Source organism: Lissotriton helveticus, chromosome 10 (genome assembly GCF_964261635.1).
Source record: "Lissotriton helveticus chromosome 10, aLisHel1.1, whole genome shotgun sequence".
NCBI lineage: Eukaryota > Metazoa > Chordata > Amphibia > Caudata > Salamandridae > Lissotriton > Lissotriton helveticus.
The window spans coordinates 656,003,547-656,018,356 of NC_136071.1; the positions used below are offsets into that span (position 1 = coordinate 656,003,547).

At 50.4% G+C, this 14,810-nt stretch overlaps 1 protein-coding gene across 2 annotated transcripts in view; it reads right to left on the bottom strand.

The window, feature by feature from the left end:
• LOC144784432 (multidrug resistance-associated protein 1-like) overlaps positions 1-14,810 on the bottom strand; it is a 1,651,426-nt gene that overhangs the window by 520,593 nt on the left and 1,116,023 nt on the right. For both annotated transcript variants that reach the window (XM_078663183.1, XM_078663184.1), the window contains one exon: positions 12,515-12,596. In XM_078663183.1, the coding sequence (XP_078519309.1) occupies positions 12,515-12,596 (82 nt within the window). The remainder of the gene's footprint in view (positions 1-12,514; positions 12,597-14,810) is intronic.

The window sequence follows — 14,810 nt, forward strand, 5'->3', positions numbered from 1 at the left end:
TCGCAAGCATCTCCCCCAGGCAGTGGTCACCCCCGCTCTCTGTCTTATGCATGGGTAATAAACCACCCCCCATCTGCGCTGCTCTTCCCTGAGAATCACACTCTGTGCCCGCCAGACACCTCCCTTTCGCCCTATTCACTACCGCACCCTCTGACACTCCTTTTCCTCTGTGTCCGATTGTCCAGGCCGGTCCTAGGGTATCAGCTAGCCCTGCAGATGTAGTTTATGGCCCCAGCTGTAAAGAATCACCCCTCTTCAAAGGAGTTATAGTAGATCAAGGCCCACACTCGATGAGATCCGTCACAGCAGACGCGTTCCTATTATCTGAAAACCATCCTGTATTGTGATTGGGGAGGGGACCGAGCCTGAAGCGGAAGATTCCAGGGATGACTCTTTGTACATCAAAGTTTTTACAATTATGTGTCACATTAAAAATATATAGCACTCCAACAAAGTAGTAAGATTATAAAACTTTAATAACTTATAAATATATACAACAAAACAAAAACAGTAATAACAAACATTTTTAGGGAAAAACAACGAAGTAGCGGTCGGCTGTGCGAATAGTCCCAACGCAGCACAACGTCCAGATTTCACTGATTTCGGAATCCGGCGTGGGGCGTCGCGGGGGGTGGGTCATCAGTAGCAAACTGTTGTGCGAATAGTTCCAAGGCAGCAGAACGATGGCACCAAGGTGATGTCCAGTAAGTTGCCGCACTGGTTTTGGTATCCTACAATGCTGCTCCGAATAACGGCGTGGGGCGCCCCGGGGGAGGCGGCGTGAACGGGCCTCTCCAGGTGGAGTCTCGTCTGTTGTAGTGGGGCGCCCCTTTACCGTTTCAGTTGCCATTCCGTCCGCTTTTGGTCCACTGTGTCAAAAGCCGCAATTCAGCTGAGTTGCGCCCACTCTTGCGGTGCAGCGATAGGCGGCTGTCACAGGACTCTCAAAATGGCGGCAGGCTGTTTCCTTTTTGGGCCTGGTCCACTGAAATGGCCCTGGGACACCTTGGAAATCGGACGCTTGTCTGCTAGGTCTTGGACCCCATTCTCGAAAGCGTCCCCTCCGCCTTGAGGATTCATCAAAAGTTTTGGGGGCCCCCGACTCCTGCAGGCTTCTGGTGGGGAGCGGCTGCCATGATTGCTCGCGGAATGACTACGACGGAGCCACGAGATGGTGGTGCTTTCATGGTGACGCCAGCTTCAGTCTGAAACATCCAGAAACAAGGTTGGGCTTTCATCGTTTGGGGAAAAAAAAAAAGTTTTCATCCAATGAAAAGTGTTTTTAGGTCATATGATCAAGCCTTCCATCATTAGGAAACCAAAAGTAAAATGAACCAATGAAAAGTTTTATAAACAAGTCACATGACCTGTTATGCGGCATAGGGTATAAAATGCGGAGAAAATACGTTGGCACGTGAGGCGGCGTCAGTAGCGGACCGATGTGCGAATAGGCCGAAGGCAACACAACGCGCCAAGATCCGGATGGCACCGAGGTGGTGTCCAGCAAGTTGCAGCACTGGTGTGGCCATCCTACAATGCTGAAAGTCGGCGTGGGGCGCCCTGTTGGCCTGTGAGTTCGCGTCAGTAGCGGACCGATGTGCGAATAGGCCGAAAGCAGCACAACGCGCCAAGATCCGGATGGCACCGAGGTGGTGTCTAGCAAGTTGTCGCACTGGTGTGGCCATCCTACAATGTTGAAAGTCGGCGTGGGGCGCCCCGTTGGCCTGTGAGATGGCGTCAGTAGCGGACCGATGTGCGAATGGGGCCAAAGGCAGCGCAACAATATTTTCTGAATAGAAGACACCACAAGGCGCTGAGATGCCAAGATCCGGATGGCACCGAGGTGGTGTCTAGCAAGTTGTGGCACTGGTGTGGCCATCCTACAATGGTAAAAGTCGGCGTGGGGCGCCACGTTGGCCTGTGAGATGGCGTCAGTAGCGGACCGATGTGCGAATGGGGCCAAAGGCAGCGCAACAATATTTTCTGACTAGAAGACACCACAAGGCGCTGAGATGCCAAGATCCGGATGGCACCGAGGTGGTGTCTAGCAAGTTGCCGCACTGGTGTGGCCATCCTACAATGTTGAAAGTCGGCGTGGGGCGCCCCGTTGGCCTGTGAGATGGCGTCAGTAGCGGACCGATGTGCGAATGGGGCCAAAGGCAGCGCAACAATATTTTCTGAATAGAAGACACCACAAGGCGCTGAGATGCCAAGATCCGGATGGCACCGAGGTGGTGTCTAGCAAGTTGCTGTACTGGTGTGGTCATCCTACAATGCTGAAACTCGGCGTGGGGCGCCCCATTAGCCTGTGAGATGGCGCCAGTAGCGGACCGATGTGCGAATGGGGCCAAAGGCAGCGCAACAATATTTTCTGAAGAGAAGACACCAAAAGGCGCTGAGATTCGGTTACCACCGAGGTGATGTCTAGCAAGTTGCCGCACTGGTGTGGCCATCCTACAATACTGCTCCGAATAACGGCGTGGGGTGCCCGAAGGGGGGGGGGGGAGGCGGCGTGAACGGGCCTTCCTAGGTGGAGGCTCGTCTGCTGTAGTGGGGCGCCCCTTTACCGTTTCAGTTGCCATTCAGCTGAGTTTCGGCTGCTCTTGATGCTACAGCGACAGGCGGCTGCAACAGGACTCTCAAAATGGCGGCTTGTTCTTTGGATTTGGGCCTGGTCTACTAAAATTGCCCTGGGACACTTTAGAACTCGGACGCTCGATTTTTTTTTTCCTTTCCTGTACATGCAAAAAAAGGTAAATGCCCGGTACGTTACACGCTTCATCTGCCACGATGTACTCTCCAGAGGAACCGAAAAAAAATATAGTTATGGTAACTATACCATGCATCATCATATGGAGAGGTGGCACCAATTAATTATAGTGCTGCATAAAAGAGAGATTTGGAGGAGAACCCCCGACCTGCCAGTACATTCATCAAAGAAGTGGCACTGACAGCATCAGAGGCAAGGGAAATGGTCCCAAATATTTAGAACTTTGGAAAGATTAAAATGACATGTTTAGATTGTGGCAAATTAATTTCATGTGGACAGATGAGTGTTACTCTAATAAATACAGCATATGAACATCATCATAGTCGATGGTTGGTAGAGACATTTTGACTATATCCTGGACCTGCCCGTCCTCGCCCGAAATGGCGCCGGAATAAATGGGACTCGTAACTCCTTGTTGTGTACTGGTTGCAGAACCTTGAAATCACGAGATACGTATGCAGTTTTGAAGCATATGGCGGGCGGGGACGAGAATTGATTGAATATTTCGACATCCCTATTGATATTAAGTTCTGATGTGTTATTGATTACTGTACTATTGAAAGTTCGAATTAACGTCACCCATGGTACTTGCCCGCAAATGTATATCTAGATAATTTTATTGTAACTGGCCCTGTCGTATTTTAATTATAAAATGTACGTCCACCGATTCCGCAACTGTTAGACACCTTAGTTCTTGCAACCTAATGGCCCGCCCGTTACGTTCCTCTACAGTGTAAATGTCTATTCATCATATACGATTACAGTTTGCTCCGTGGCCGGCCCACGTGGTTATAGGCTCGTATTTGTATAATGAAATTTTCACAATAAAGGTTTTTAAAAGCAAACATGGTAGTAGTATATACATTGGGAAAGTTTTTAATAATAGTCACTGTTTTAGAATCATTAAAAGGCAAGTGAAATAAAGCAGACCAATTACATGAAGGGTAAAAGGTATAATACGCAGGAACGCAGTAAAGATAAATGGTCAAGGGCTGTTGTGTTTTCTACTCCTGCAACATAAAGTGATCGATAAGAATCTCATATTCAGGCGTATCGGCGACTAAGACAGCAGGTCGACCCTCTTTTGCTCAACGGCTCCGTCATGGGACGAAGAAACGCTCTTTTTCTCGAAAAAAGAATATATTTTACTTGCAGGACAGTTGTAAATTTTCCGGGAAAGTACATTAGCCTGGAACATTATAACATATATTTAAGAAAAAATAATGTTCGGAAGTAATAAAAAGCGTAATTTTTAGGTCATATGACCAAGCCTTTCATCATTAGAATAAGAAAAGTAAAATGAACCAATGAAAAGTTTTATTAACAAGTCACATGACTTGTTATGCTTACGTTACGCGCTGCGCGTCGCGCCCCGGATGACTTCCGGATGCGCTAACGCGGCGCGTCATATGACGCATTACGCGACAACGCAGGTCCAGAATATAGTCAAAATGTCTCCACCAACCAGCGGTCGGAACACAACCCCTTTCAGCAGGCTAAATAGTTCTGTTAAATGACAACAGAAGGGACAGGCAACAAGAACCATCAGTCAAAGAGGGGAGGGCTAGTTCTTCTCTACCGGGTTACATTGGGGCGCTACCGGAACTGATCGAATTGGTAGTCTACAGTGTTTCTGGATGTTTCAGACTGAAGCTGGGGTTAGCATGAGAGCACCACCATTTCGTAGCTCCGTCGTGGCCATTCCGCAACCAATCATGGCAGCCGCTCTTTATCGTTATTTTGGGCGGGGTGGGTGGCGGAGCCGAGCTGTTTTGCAGCCATCATTGTGTGGAGTTCAGTTCATCTCACTAGTTTTGTATTTGTCATGAGGGGTTGTTCCTAATGTTTCTATTTTAGCGAGGTCAAAAAGAGATCCCATTAGTGGCCTACTGATTTTGCTCGATTCCTTTTCTTTTTTTTTTACACGATTTTTCGTTATCTGCAAAGACTAAACAGAGTATTGCGACCAATTCTAAAACAGTAAATGCTTGGATAACAATCAATCAAATGGAGAGAGAAGCAGGCACGACGTATTACAACGGGGGCAAAGGCCTGCGTTAACTACCTTTCACTATCTGCAAAGAGAGAGTACTCCTAATAGAAATGAGGGGGGGGCACCATTCAAAGCAGATCAGTGTGCATAAACACGAAAATGTTTTCACTTACCACGTACTTGACATTCGACAGCTTATGATATTTGCTATTAAAAAACCATTGAAATTCACTGAAAAAACCATAGGTTATAGACCATATATAGTTAGTAATTAGCATTTACAAAACCTTGAAAATTCACTGAAAAAACCATAGGTTATAGACCATATATAGTTAGGAATTAGCATTTAAAAAACCTTATTTTACTCACACAAAACCATTGAAATTCCATATATAGTTAGTTGCACTAACTATATATCGCGCACCCGCAATCCACTGCTGATGTCACATATTACATCATTCATGACATGGTCAGTGACATCACTGATGACATCACTGATGACATCTCAAATGACATCACTGATGACATCACTGATGACATCACTGATGACATCTCATTTGACATCAATGACCACATCACTGATGATATCATTCATGTGACAATACAATGCATCTCCTCACATTTTAATATAACCTCTGTTTCACCCAGTGTTAAATACAGAGTATAATTTTTGAAACCATTGACACACCAATACTAGTTACTACATACGCACTCACTGATTCCTACGTCTACACACACATTCACTCATTCACCCATACAATCATTCATACATACAATCACTCATCTTTACAACACTATCATATGCACTCATACACCTATACAGACACTCACACTCTGCCACTCATCCATGGAGTTACTCACACACCTAGTCAGTCCTGTAAAGAATCAATCACACTTCCATTTTCTTGTCTATACAGTTAAACATAGAGCACCTTACATTTTCAAACATATACTAACACATACTTACTTTCTTATACAATCATTGATACAAGTACACATTGATCTGCAGAGAGTCACACACCTCCCAGCCAGCCACACACACACTCAGTCTCCCATACAAATACTTGGACAATCAATCAATAACCCATATAGTTAATCATATAGCTACTGATCAACACATGCAGCAGTTTACAGAACAACAGACATAATGATGCACAAATTAAGACAGTTTAGTCACTAACCCATGCACTCAGTGAGACACATTTAATCACTCACACATTCAGTCATGCACCTACTAAATCCTTCGTCCAGACACTTATACATCTACTCATTCTTCAATATGTAAAACATATTTAAACTTTACAGAAACACACAGTCATTGGATGATGTCATCAGTGATGTCATCAGTGATGTCATTTGAGATGTCATCAGTGATGTCACTGATCATGTCATGAATGATGTAATATGTGACATCATCAGCAGTGGATTGCGGGTGCGCGATATATAGTTAGTGCAACTAACTATATATGGAATTTCAATGGTTTTATGTGAGTAAAATAAGGTTTTTTAAATGCTAATTCCTAACTATATATGGTCTATAACCTATGGTTTTTTCAGTGAATATATATATATATATATATATATATATATATATATATATATATATATATATATATATATATATATATATATATATATATATATATATATATATATATATAACATTTTTTTTACACACATATAAAAAGTTTGTATAAAACAAATACCATCTTGGGGACCTTGTGACTATTAGAACAGTGGTTTCCCTGTCTAACTTGCATTCTGAAAAGCAGTAATGCGCCTTTCAATGTCTTGGTACTGTAGCAATAAATGGAGGAATATGTGCTTATTGCACAAGTTACTACTTGTGTAACGATATATCTGTAAGAGACATTAGTTAGTATTAGATTCCTTACCTTAGAATATCCCCAGGTGTCAGACTTGATCCGGAAATTTTTGCGTAGCAGTACCCTTGCGCGTCTGTAGGCGTCGTCTGCGGCTCCGCGTCCGTCGTCGGCGCCGTGATGACGTCGTCGGAGTACTTAGACGCCGCCTCCGCGTGCTGACGTCAGTTCTTAGACACAGCTTTTCCACGCCAGAAACGCAGAGCCATGTTAAAAACCAACACTGATGCCATTGAAACTAGGGCCCTGAAAGGGGATAACCCTAACCCTAGATATCGGTTCGCAGAACGGGGAGGATGGGTGGGCCGGTAAGGAATCCAATACTAACTAATGTCTCTTACAGATATATTGTTACACAAGTAGTAACTTGTGCATCTGAAAGAGACACGTTAGTATTAGATTCCTTACCTTAGAATAGATACCCCAGCAATACCAACCCCGGTGGTGGGTCTGCGAACCAATAATCACACCAGAAAATCCTGGAGGACGGAACGGCCAAAGAAGCCATCCCTCCGGACTTGGCTGTCCAGGCAGTAGTGTCTTGCAAACGTGTGCAGCGATGCCCACGTAGCTGCCTGACAGATGTATTGTAAGGGCACACCCCTGCCCAAGGCAGTGGTAGTCGCCGTGGCTCGGGTAGAATGAGCCCGCAATCCAGCAGGGGCTCCTTTCTAGCCAAGGAGTAGCATGCCTGGATACACAAGATGATCCACCGGGAAATGGTCCTCTAGTGCACCGCTTTCCCCTTCTTAGCGCCCACGTAACCAACAAAGAGTTGGTCATCCACCCGGTACTGGCGTGTGCGGTCCAAGTAAAATGAGAGCGCACGTTTTGGGTCCAGACGGTGGAGCCGCTCCTCCTCTTTAGAGGGATGCGTGGCGGAAAGAAGGTAGGCAAGGTGATAGACTGCCCGATGTGGAAGGCCGTGACAACCTTGGGCAGGAAAGAAGGTTTGGTACGCATCACCACTTTGTCCGGATGGACAGAAAGAAAAGGTGGAGTACAAGAAAGGGCCTGGAGCTCACTGTCTCTTCTGGCAGAGGTGATGGCAACCAGGAAAGCAGTCTTCAAAGTCAGAAGGCGAAGAGGACAGTTATGAAGTGGCTCAAAGGGAGCGCACATCAGAAACGTAAGAACCAGGTTCAAGTCCCACTGAGGCATCACAAACGGAACAGGAGGAAACGTGTGTGAGATGCCCTTAAGAAATCTATTTACAATAGGGGACTTGAACAAAGAAGGTTGATCAGGTAGCCTGAGAAAGGCTGAAAGGGCAGAAAGGTAGCCCTTGATAGTGCCCAGAGCAGAGCCCTGCTGGGCAAGAGAAAGAAGGAAGAGAAGAACCTCAGAAAGAGGGGCAGCAAGAGGATCCACAGCCTTTGCTGTGCACCATGCCACAAATCTGTTCCACCTGCAGGCGTATTCCGACTTTGTGGAGGGACGCCTGGCTGCCAGAATGACGTTACAGACTTCAGGAGGCAAGTCAAATGGCCTCAACTGTCGCCGCTCAATCTGCAAGCATGGAGGTGGAGACTGGACAGGTTCTGGTGGAGGACCGTCCCCTGCTGCTGCGACAGAAGGTCCTCCTGAAGAGGTAGACGAACCGGGGGATCGACTGACATACTGAGTAGCTCTGAAAACCAGTACCTTCTCGCCCAGTCCGGAGCCACAAGGATGACTTGGGCCCGGTCGCGCTTGATCTTCTTCAGCACTCTGGGCAGAAGTGGTATAGGCGGAAAGGCTTACAACAGACCGCAACTCCACTCGCGACGAAAAGCGTCTCCGAGTGAGTGCCGCCTTGGAAATTCGAACGCGCAGAACAGATGACATTGCGCGTTCTCTTCGGTGGCGAATAGATCTAACCAAGGCTCTCCCCATTGCTGAAAGAGGCCTTGCGCCACGTCCGAGCTCAGACGCCATTTGTGATCCATCATGCACCGACGGCTGAGCTCGTCCGCCCTGGCGTTTAGTGAACCTGCCAGGAGTTGAGCCACCAGGGTCACGCCCTGGCGTTCCAGCCATTGCCAAAGGTGCAGAGCCTCCTGGCAAAGGGTCCACGACCCCACCCCGCCCTGTTTGTTGCAGTACCACATGGCGGTGGTGTTGTCCGTGAACACCTGCACTACACTCCCCCGGACAGAGGGGAGGAATGCCTTCAGTGCTAGACGAATCGCCCGTAACTCCAACAGGTTGATGTGGAGCCGGGCCTCCGCCGGAGACCAGAGGCATCTGATCTCCGCCTCTCCCATGTGGCCTCCCCAGCCCTGGAGGGACGCGTCGTCACAACTACGTGCTCCGGTTGGGGAAGGGAGAGGGATCTGCCGCTGACCCAATCGCGGTCCGTGAGCCACCACTGCTGCTGTCTCGCAGTGCCCTCCGAGATCAGGACGTGGTCGGACAGGTTGCCCTGATGCTGGGCCCACTGAAACTTCAGGTCCCACTGCAGAGCCCGCTTCGGGCGTGATGCACCAGAAGGATGCAGGAGGCCATCAGCCCCAGAAGCCGCAGCGTCAACCCGACCAAGACCCGGGATAACGGCTGAAAGATGGGAATCACAGCCTGAATATCCCGGACCCGCTGTTCGGGTGGATAAACCCGAAACTGCGCCGAGTCCAGAACCGCTCCGATGAAGAGGAGCTTCTGAGAGGGGCACAGGTGTGACTTTGGCACATTGATGGAGAACCCCAGCTGGTGCAGGAGATCTGCCGTAGTCTGGAGGTGGCTGACGACTGTCTGGGGCGAGCCCGCCTTCAACAACCAGTCGTCGAGGTAGGGGAAGACTGAAACCCCTAACCTGCGCAGATGAGCTGCGACCACCGCCATCACCTTTGTGAACACCCGTGGGGCACTGGTAAGGCCGAAGGGGAGCACGGTAAACTGAAAGTGCTCGTGGCCAACCGTGAACCGCAGGTAGCGCCGGTGGGCCGGCAGGACGGGGATGTGGAAATAAGCGTCCTGCAAGTCCAACGCTACCATCCAGTCTCCTGGGTCCAGGGCAGCTAAGACCTGAGCCAGTGTCAGCATCTTGAACTTCTCCTTTCGGAGGAAGCCTTTGACGTTCCGCAGATCCAAGATAGGGCGGAGGCCCCCCTTGCCCTTCTTGGGTACCAGAAAGTAGTGGGAGTAGCAACCACACCCTACTTCTGGTCCAGGAACGCGCTCGATGGCCCCCTTGGCCAAGAGGGCCGTAACTTCCTCCTGCAGAAGTCGCAAGTGATCCCCCGATACACGGTGGTTCTGCGGTGGCATGGCTGGAGGAGTCGCCTCGAAGGGGAGGGAGTAGCCCCTTCGGACGATCTGCAGCACCCACCTGTCCGAAGTGACAGTGCGCCAGTGGAGGTGGTGATGGCGAACCCTGCCCCCTACTGGCGTCACATGGGCCTGAAAGCACGGACTAGGAGGGTTTTGAGGCGGATGCTGCGGGGGAAGGTGTGGACTGACCTCGCCGTTGACCCCTACCGCCCGGACGGCGGTTCCCACGGCCAACACCGCGCTGGGTATTGCCCTGCGGAGCGTGGCTAGTGGCACGTGTGGGTGCACCCCTTCCGTGGCCACGAAAGGAGTGAAAAGCAGCCGATTGCTGGCGCGGGGCCGAGAGACCCAAGGACTTGGCCGTAGCCCTGGAGTCCTGGAGTCCTTAAAGCGCTCAAGCGCATGGTCTGCTTTGTCGCCAAAGAGGCGACGGCCATCGAACGGCATGTCCATGAGTGTGTTCTGGACATCTGCCGAAAAGTTGGCGGACCTCAGCCAGGCCTGGCGTCTGACCGCCACCGTCGTTGCCATCGCTCTACCTAGCGAGTCGGTGGTATCCAGTCCACACCGGATGGAATACTTGGCTGCATCCCGGCCCTCCACAAGGGCTTGGCCGAGTTTGGCCTGTACCTCCAACGGACACTCTGGCAGCACTTCCGCGACCGTATCCCACAGAGAGTGGGTGTAACGGCCCAAGAGGCACGCGGTGTTAGAAGACCGCAGGCCCAGACTAAGGGATGAGAAGATCTTTTTACCATACTGCTCATACCTCTTGGATTCCCTGTCCGGCGGAGCCGACGGGAACGCGGTCTGGGAATTAGAGGCCTGGATAACCAGGCTCTCGGGGGTAGGGTGGGTGGACAGAAAACATGGGTCGCCCGGGGCTGGGCGGTGGCGTCTGGCCACGTTCCTATCTACGGGCGAACCCGTAGCGGGCTTGGACCAAGTGCCCAGAAGAACGTCGGTCAAGGCCTCATTAAAAGGCAGCAGAGGCTCGGCCGAGCTTGACTGCGGTTTAAGGACCTCAGTGAGGAGGGTAGTCCTCACGGCCGCGACGGGGAGCTTAAGGCCCAAGGCCTTGGCAGCCCTCATCAACACCACACTATATGTTGCCCCCTCCTCCGAAGCCACGGTAGGAGGGGAGACAAAAGCAGTGTCTGGAGAGGTGTCCAGACCACTGGCCTCCCCAAGGTCTCCTGCCCAGTCCTCATGAGACTGATACTCCCTGGTCAGAGGGTCCTCAGACCCCTCCCAGTCCTCTTCATCACCCATCTCCTGAAACTCAGGGTTCTCAACTAATGGGACCTGTTCATAAAAGTGAAAGTCAACAAACGACGTCTGGAGCGGCGCCCATCGGGGCCGAACCGACGTCTGAACAGGAACGAAGGTGGAACCGGGGACCGCGCCGCCGGAGGCGACACCTGAGGGTCCGACGCCGGGGAGGTCGTAAGGTCCACCGGCGACGAACCAGATCCCGAAGGAGGGCCAGCGGCGTCCCGCGGCGCTGGGCCCGAAGGCGCCGACTGCGCCGGGGCCGCTGAACCCTGCGGCGTCGGGCCTGATGGCGCCAGCGGCGTCAGGAGAGTGGGGCCTAGCGGCGCCGGGCCCGAAGGCGTCGGCGGGGCCGAAGCACCCGACGGCGTCGAAGCCCCCGACCCGCTAGAGGCCCCAGACGGGTCCGCTGGGCCCGAAGGCGCCGCGGAGCACGTCAGAGGAGAGAGGTTCCTCATGGCCATGAAGAAGCGCTCGATCTCCTTCTGCGTTGCGTTTAGCTCAGGGACCGGAGGGTGTGGAGCTGTACGCGGCGCCCGCGACTCCGACCGAGCCGCGTGGGTGATGTCACCCGAACCCCGGCCGCATCGCGCGAGCATCGGGGCGAGTCCGAAGAGCGATGACGCCGCTTGGACTTCTCGTGCCTCTTACCCGACGACGACTTCGACCCGGAGGAGTGCGGCATACTCTCGGAGCTGTGGTGGCTCCGAGCCCGTGACCTGTCCCTCGACCTCCCATGGGATCGGGACCTCTCGCGGCGCGGGACCGACTGCCGGAGTTCGAGTCGCCTGCGGGACCGCTCCCGCCTGGCTTTCGAAGAGAGGGCCAGGCAGTCGGAGCAGGCCTTGTCGTCGTGGTCGACGCCGAGACAAGATAAATACACGCGGTGAGGATCCCTGACCGACATCAGGCGGTCGCAATCATCGCAGTGCTTAAAGCCGGGCATCCCTACGGCACCGTTTGGAGTCGAAAGACTTCGAGAAACAATCAAAAGTGATCAAAAAAGTTAGTCAAAAAATGACTAGGGTTACTGCTTTTTCCAGATCTGCGCTTGCTGGCGCGGAAAAAAGAAGAACTGACGTCAGCACGCGGAGGCGGCGTCTAAGTACTCCGACGACGTCATCACGGCGCAGACGACGGACGCGGAGCTGCAGACGACGCCTACCGACGCGCAAGGGTACTGCTACGCAAAAATTTCCGGATCCAGTCTGACGCCTGGGGATATTCTAAGGTAAGGAATCTAATACTAACGTGTCTCTTTCAGATTGTATAGTTACTCATATACATATACACACACACATATATAAATATATATATTAAAAGACCGAGAGAGATACATAGGCATACCTGAATATGTGTTTCCCTGAAGAGTCACTGACAACTCCATTTTCCATATGCTTGTTTTGCAATGTTGTTGGACTAGAGGAATCTTTAGAAAAAAATAGGAAAACAAAACCTGAATAAGCAAAGACTACGGTGCAATTTCATAAGTAGATTAGGGTAAGATCCTATAGTTAGAAAACGTTAACACTGCAAACTATCAGTAAAAAAAATACATGCATGCATGAAATACACATACTAAACAATAGGTTAAAACATGCCAAGGTACAATAAGAATATAATTGTGTAGGAGATTGTATTTACTGTACTGTCTGGAGTTTGGAAAGTTTTATCAATAGAAGGTTGGCAATTTGCTCCAGCAAAGATCTTCACCTACTTTTGAGTTCAATTTCTTTCCCCTCTCTAAAAGGCTCCCTAACGAAATTGTGTGCAAACTTCTATTAAATCTCTAAGCTTTCTCTAAAATAAGCACATTTGGTCTTTTCATAATTATCTTTAGCACATGTGCAAATAAATCCGGAATTATACTTGACTTTTAATCAAGGGCTCAGTTTCTCAACAATATTCTGAAGCTTTGTATGCCTCTTATATCCATGAACTGGTAAAGACATCAATGAATATAATTACCAATGAACACTTGTATGCTGTGCATGCCTCTCTTTGCTTCACTAACTCGGTCATGAGCTGTCCACTAACTCAGCACAGCTTAGGATGAAAAGGGGGGGGGGGGGGTCCTAATGGCCTAGGCATAGTATGTCGGTCTAAAAGTATCTTCACTCTTGCCAGGTTCTATCCTAAAGTCACTCCAAATTCTCAGTTCTTAAGTTGGATTCAGAAACTTTTGTAACACCACCAATGCTTTGTGGAGCAATTGCAGCATCCGCTGCTTTTATGAGAGGCACCAAATGGAAGTGATGAAACTGCCATATGAAAGGAATCTCCTGGGCCCATGACGTCAGTTTAGTTTTGTTTTCCAGAACCCTAATATCAGAACGGAAGAAAGGGGAGCAAAAAAAATCCCACACCAAAAGTTTGAAATAACATTACAAAAGTAGAGGGGGGCTTTGCCCGACCGTTTGCCGAATAAGATGCTAGGAGCTCCAACCGGAGCTATTCATCCGGGCTTAATCCTGCAGATTACCGAAACAAAACTGGTCTTGAAGAGTCCCCAAAAGTGAAAGAACCACACAGCACCACACCATAATCAGACACAGCATGCCGAGGCTCGAACTTACGGTGATGAAGGGCAAGTGAAAACATCGCAGAAACGGTTCAAAAATGGCGGGCCACAGCGCCTGAGACTCACCCGATCACAGGAAGGAATAGGTGAGTCCTCGGAGTGCCTGCAAAACATCCGGACAGCGCCGCTGACTGGGGGAAACACTGGGAACACCCTCCCACCGCCCCTTCTAGACAACACAGCACGGTTGGAGTCCGGGGTAAAATGTCGTCCAGGAACACAATGCAGGGCCACAACTCCCCCACCGGAAAAAGGGACAGGAGTGGCCGCAACCAAACACGAGCAAACTCATTTTAGCAGGAAGAGAATCTGGAAGACAGATCAGGTGAGTAGGACCTCCCTCTGGGACAATTGAACTGAGTCTCCACTGGGTGAGAGCCTGATATGGGAGAGACTGGTGGCGGCTCCAGGGTGCGACCGTGCGGGGGACAACCAGGGTGCCGCTCCGGCCAGAGTGAGGAGGCCCCCAGACACCACAATAGATCAGAGGGTGGAGAGGACTCATCTCCTCCTCTCCCCAGAAACAGAGATACAGTTGGTGGCACAGGGGAGACGGTAGGAGAATCCCAGGGTTGCAGCCCCCGGTGATGGGTCGGACCCGCCATAAGCTGTGGGCAGCGGAGGCCCCCTATAAGACTATTCCCCCAGCGTGATTCAAGGTAAGGTAGCCTCGAAGAGCCTGAAATACAGACCTGCCGGAATAGCAGAGCAACGTCCCGCTTGAGAAAGTGAGACCGGGGAGATGGAGGGCAGTTCAGGATCAGAGCAATGGACAAGGATAAAACATCACCCCAGAGAAGGCAACAGGAGAGGACAGTGCCTGGTGAGGCCCCCTTATCCCCCATCCGCTGCGTACAGGAGCGTCAACCACAAGACGCTAGGATAACAATACTCACTAGGAGGAATACGGAGCAGAGACGAAGGGAAGAAATCAGGACTGCCAAAGCATGAATGGCGCAAATCCATACAGAGGCCCTATAGAGGAGAGAAGCAGCATTTAAAAATCAGACACAAGGGAGCAATTGGTAGACATAACCAGCATACATCATCACCATCACACTG